General features: G+C 36.0%; 2 protein-coding genes across 2 annotated transcripts; one reads left to right on the top strand and one right to left on the bottom strand.

Annotated features, from left to right (window-relative positions):
• The first annotated feature begins 221 nt into the window (after nt 1–221).
• On the top strand, nt 222–2,240 carry Coq3 (ubiquinone biosynthesis protein COQ3, mitochondrial). Its single transcript, XM_067767939.1, has 5 exons — nt 222–381; nt 448–642; nt 696–1,068; nt 1,130–1,289; nt 2,042–2,240. Exons 1-5 carry the CDS (start codon nt 332–334, stop codon nt 2,155–2,157), a joined length of 894 nt encoding a protein of 297 aa, XP_067624040.1. The 5' UTR covers nt 222–331; the 3' UTR covers nt 2,158–2,240.
• On the bottom strand, nt 2,182–3,103 carry Mpp6 (M-phase phosphoprotein 6). Its single transcript, XM_067767940.1, has one exon. It carries the CDS (start codon nt 2,758–2,760, stop codon nt 2,254–2,256), a length of 507 nt encoding a protein of 168 aa, XP_067624041.1. The 5' UTR covers nt 2,761–3,103; the 3' UTR covers nt 2,182–2,253.
• Between the last annotated feature and the right edge of the window lie 3,113 nt (nt 3,104–6,216).

Genomic DNA, 6,216 nt, shown 5'->3' with positions numbered 1-6,216 from the left:
TTGATTTCCATAAGGTAGGTTCGATCAGCTGTTTTATCTGGTTATGGTTTTATGGTTATAAGTCGCCATTAATTGGCCCTTTACAAAGAAACGCATTTGTGGAATGTAAACGCACCATTATAATGCATGATGTTTTCTTATTAAAAAATTGGGAAAAAATCAAAATCATGACATCACTGCTTCCGTATGATATTTGTTTATAGTTAACAGCTGATGTCCCGATTAAAAATAAAAAATAAAACAACATACATAGCTTCCTCCCGGCTCCCGGTTAGAAGATCGATCTGAATTGAGTTATAACCGCTAAGCTAGCTATACACAGAGAGCAAATATGTCGCTGCAAGCCCACAAACTCAAAGCGCCTATAAGGCAGACGCACAGGTTTTTAGCTTTTAATTAAAATTTTACATTTATTTATGTAACGATTTTGTTTATATTTTATTTAAGGTGTTTTTCATTAATTTATGCCGCACATTTTCGCAATACATCAACTACGCATTCGGCTATGCCAGACAAATCTAAAGAAACACAGCAAAATACGAGCAGCACACAAAAAGAAATCGATCATCATGCTAACTTAACAGAATCTTGGTGGGATGTTAATGGCACGTTAGAAGCACTACATAAACTTAACGAAATAAGGTATGAATTCAACATGTAGTATATACAAATGTTTTCAGATTTGATTATTGCAGAGTGCCTTTAGTACGTGATGGATTGGTGTCACGTGGAAACGTCAAACGGGAACTGATAAATACAACCAAAGTGTTGCAAGGGCAAAATATATTGGAAGTAGGCTGTGGTGGTGGCATATTAACTGAAGCTTTAGCGCGCTTAAACGCCAATGTAACTGGCATCGATTTGGGCGAAAAAGTTATTGAAACAGCTAGAAAACATCTCGACGAGCATAGCACCGAATTAAAGGAACGCATAACATACAAAATCGAACCAATCGAAGTGCATGCAATAGCAAAGCCTAATTATTACGATGCTGTCGTATGCTCGGAGGTATTGGAACATATTGATGACAAAGCAGCTTTTCTTACAAATTGTGTACACACATTGAAGGTACATACCTATTTGATCACTTTATAATCACTATGATTTCATTTATTTTGTTTTAATTTAGCCTGGTGGTTCAATATTCATAACAACTCTGAACAAAACTCTTCCACTGTATATTGGTGGCATATTACTTGCTGAATATGTATTTGGACTAGTGCCTAAAAACACCCATCAATGGAATAAATTAGCATCGCCTATAGAGATTCAACGTATTCTAACTGCATGTAAGTGAAATATGCGTACATTGAACAAATTAGTCCCACGATAAGCCGATCACGCACGAGTTAGTTACTTTTGAATTGAGATATTTAGTGTAATACATTCAAATCATTTAATGCGTGTATACTTAGTCCAAGCTCTTGCCACACATAACATGTTAAATTTCTGCTTTGGCCATTCGGGTATTTCGCTGCCTTTATTTAAAGGGGTCAGTGAGTATTATTGTTCGGATTCGTTTTACTACTTCGAACGGCATTTGGATCTAGGTGGCAGACGATACATTAGCATAACTGGTCACGGCCTCGAAAATACATTTTTTTTGGACCGATGTTTCTTAAAATTGTTACAGCCCATGGTAGGGAGCAATCAAAAAAACCATCCCTCCTCTCGCGAACGTCCTATTATCCCATTGTCCACAGCTTCGAGATGTTTCTTCTATTATAACAACCAAGGTATACCGATCACTCATATTATATTAATAAGGCGTGCACTCTCCACGTCTAATAATCATCTTTATTGAGAGATATGCTATTTGCCGCCTACCGTCTAATTTAGTTGAACTCTATTAAAGGATACTGTGGTAGTTATCTTAGATAATAGTGTGAGTCTAATAATACTTTAACCGCCGCACACATGGCCTTCTAAACTCTGTAAGATGATCCCCGTGAGAACATAACGGCTTAACGGAACTAAATACAGCTGCTTGCTTGAAATATATACATTTAATATTTTACTATAACTTGTTAATAAATTTCAGTGAATTGTCAAACTGTATTGATAAATGGTCACACATATGACCCCTTACGCAGGCGCTGGACGTGGATTAAAAACAATCTAATGTGCTATGCTTTACAAGCAATTAAAATAGAATAAATATTCTAGAAACAAGATTGAGAATTATTGTACTTTGCGATTTAATCCCTTTTATATACTATCAAAAAAATAAATACATCCAACAGTACATCCGATTTATTCGCTTTCAGAATGTCTATTAACATCATCTTCCTGTGGTTTTTTAAATTTCATCTTTTTATTTTGCCATGTAGCATTCGTTTGCTTCTCTTCTTTGTGGCGTTTTCCTCCTTTAAACTGTGCCTTTGTCTGGAATTTCTTTTGCATTGTCTTTTGTTGTGCATGATAAAAAGCAGCCATTTCCGTATCGGATACCTCTGTGGGTTGGTCATGACGTGTGGCCGCATCTTTCTCCTCTTGTTCCAATTCAAGAAGTCGTTCAATTTCTGGATTCATGCCACGGAAGCTAAGTCGTCCTTCAATTAGATTTTCACAATGCACAAAACTTGGTTCCATTATAAAGTTGGAATTGTTATTTAACATTTTGTCTGTGATTTCATGAGCATACATTTCACGTCCCTCAGCCTCCTCAGTTTCTTTATCGACTTTCGCTTTGGTGCGCTGCATGAACTTCATCTCCAAGATGCCTTTGGAGAGGCGTGGACGTGATCTTTTGTTTGACATTCTTGCGGGCGGCTGCTATAGTTAATATTTACATGTGGAGCAAGGAATTATTTGCAGTAATCTTCTTGCTGGTTGATGAATATCATTGTAAATTTTACCAAGTAGCGCAGCTAACAGCTGATCGGTGAAAATTCGCACATTCACACGCACAGTTCTCGACTCAGTTTCAAAAAAAACTTTAGATTATTTAATTCAAATTTTAAAGTGAGATAATCCTTGCCAATTAATGTATACAGAATATATATGGCGTTTTTTTCTTATTAAAACAATAGTTTTATTAATATTAAAGCTTTTATCATTTTTTTTGTAACTTTGAAAAAACTCCGAACACCATTCCTTCATTATATGACATTCGACTGCCTAGTCCACTGCCTTCCACTCTATTCGCAACATAACCTCTACTTAAGCTGCCAAACTATATAGTAAACAATGATCGTGAGGAAATCAAATGTGAAATAATCAGAAAAAAAGCAAAAACGATTAGGATTGTTCCGCTACTCACACATTTCGGATATGGCATAACCCAGCGTTTCCACTTGCTTTATATTTATGTCTGAAATTTACATCGCTGGCAAATGTTTATTATGATTACCTTGTGTCTCAAGTGTCACAATTCTCGTGTTCCAATTGTACTGATAGAGATTTAACATGCAAATGCAACAACAATTTGATCCATATGGTTATTTTTAATATTGATAAAATGATTGGGTGTATATTAATCCAATGCAACTCTGCTCTTCCTACTGTTCTTCATTCCACTCCATTCGAGTGCCTTCTTTCACTGAATTCGAGTGCCTTCCACTCTATTCGCAACATAACCTCAATTTGAGTTACCAAACTATATAGTAAACAATGATTTATGTGGAAAACAAGCACGCTACCACCACAACAAGGCACATTTTTTTAGTTTCGAAAATTTTTCGGAAAACGGTGCTGCTATATTATGACCGCTAAAGACCGATCTGCATTATAGAATTTAGAATTGATACGAGTTTGTGAATAACAAATACGATAAAATTTTTGTTAAAGCACAGTACCCACATCTTAAGAAAATGCTCATGATTTTTTTTATTTTCGTCCTGTGAACCAACATTGATTATGTTTTTGCCCTTATCAATATTCGCATGCATTATGAAATTTCGTTCCAGAAGCGATCTGCCTGCAAGAATTTCTTGGACATATCTTTTTCATATGCCAACCTAATAAAACCGCACTACGTTTTTTTAGCGCATGCAAACAACCGGCGTTTTTTGCCCTAACCGAAATAATTATGCCTTGCGATAATGTAAAATATGTATGCAAACGTCAAATCTAAATGTCACGCAGAACAAAAATTGGAAATCGAGTTATGTCATACAAGTTGTATGTGCATGAGACATTTTTGACAGCAAATGACTTGCGTGCGTTTATATTAGGTTGGCATGTCAGGAGTCCAAGAAATGCTCAAGAGTAATCGAACGTACATATTCAGTATATTTCAGCAAAGTGCACCCGGTAGAGGACACTCCCGCTCTCAGAAGGCTGCCATTCGTTTTCTAAAAAAAAAAAAAAAACAGAAAATATTATTCTTAAAACAAAAACGAGAGTTAATAAAATTTGAAGAAAAAAAACTTTTTTAAAAATAAGCTTTTATTATTGGTTAATAAGATTAAGTAAAAAATAAATTTACTATAAAGAAATAAAACACCTTATAAGTTCATTGTAACCTTTAACGATAATTAGGCTTTTTTGTCTGCGACAAAAAAATCCATATTGTACATAATTATATATTTTTAACATTAAAACTTTACACCTGAATTATTAAATCTTACAGTTTATATCGCAGTCCTAATTGTTGTAATAAAAAGCGTGTTAAACTTTGATGGTATAATTAAGAACATTTAAGACCTCCTTTTCTTGCTATCACAATGTAACACGCTTTTATTATAACAATTAGGACTGTGATATAAACGGTAAGATCTAATAATTTAGGTGTAAAGTTTTAATGTTAAAAATATATAATTATGTACAATATGGAATTTTTTTGTCGCAGACGAAAAAGCCCAATTATCGTTAAAGGTTACAATGAACTTATACATTGTTTTATTTCTTTGCAGTCAATTTATTTTTTACTGTTTAGTTAATTTTATTAACCAATAATAAAAGCATATTTAAAAAATATTTTTTATTTTTTTATTTTTTACTTTTTAGTTCGTTTTATTAACAAGTAATAGAAGCTTGTTCCTAGAAAAGCTTTTTTCTTAAATTTAATTTTCTTTTTCTTTTCCCTTTCGGATTATTGTTCTCGAGATTAATACGCGTCTTTTGATACCTCACTGGAAAATATTGGCCCAACTTAAGGGTGGGCCCCCTAAACTGCACTACTACCATAAAAACTAATGATGGTAACGTTTTACAAGACTGTGCCCCCAGCGGGTAAGGGGGTCAGAATATACCCGCGGTAGGTATGCCTGTCGTAATAGGCGACTAAAATACCAGATTCATGGGGTTTGTAGCGCGACCCTTCAGGTTGCAGCGCAATATATAGCTTCTCCAAACCAATTGACAACCTCACCTATCCGCGGCGAATCCTGTTTCACTAACAGACGAGGCTCTGACGACCCCAAGCTCCTCGTGGAACTTGGGGTGGGGAGGAAGGGGATGGCCTGAAGGTTTAATGTGGCCACATAAATCGTTCCCGAGATGGTCGTGCTAGCACCTTAATGGTGCTGTGGTACCGGAGCGTACCGGATCTGTATCCGGCAAAGGACCATCACATCGATAACACTCCCCAAAGCCTTCGGTGAGCAACCTTATCGCTACAACAACAACAACAACAAGACTGTGCACCACCTAATTTTTGTCAAAAATTATCACAGGTGGTATCAAAAGACGCTTCTCGACCTCCGTTTTAAGAATCCGAAAGCGGAAATCAAAAATTTTATTTCTGTCAAGAGGGTCCGAAATATAGGGTCGGATCCATATTTTTTTGCATAGAACACCTTTCTGCGTTGGAGGCCTTCGGCCGCGCTTATAAAAAATTGCCCTTGGTGGGTCCGACACCGGTTTGTGGATCAAAACTAAATACGCGCAGAACACCTTTCTGCATTGTGTGTACAGCAAATCTGGCAAAAAACAATAACCACATGAAAATTTGAACCGATTTTTTTTTTCTTATATCTTTGGCACAAATACAAATACAAATACAAAAGTCTAGTTGAGGGGTAGACTGCTAATACGCTACCAAAATATCGAGAGAGGTGTCAAAAGACGCGTATTGATCTTGAGAACAATAATCCGAAGGAAAGGTGTTCTGCGCAAAAATTCTATAGATCCCACCCCCGGTTTCAGAGGTACCCGCGGGTCTTTTTTCGGGTTTTCGTTAATTTTTCGGTAATTTTGAACGAGTTAAAATTTGTATTTTCCGCCTTTGGATTATTAATACTGATGTCAAGACGCGTCGTTTGCCACCTCTCT

This window comes from Eurosta solidaginis, chromosome 2, assembly GCF_040869045.1.
Source record: "Eurosta solidaginis isolate ZX-2024a chromosome 2, ASM4086904v1, whole genome shotgun sequence".
NCBI lineage: Eukaryota > Metazoa > Arthropoda > Insecta > Diptera > Tephritidae > Eurosta > Eurosta solidaginis.
This window is presented reverse-complemented; position numbering and strand designations above follow the sequence as displayed.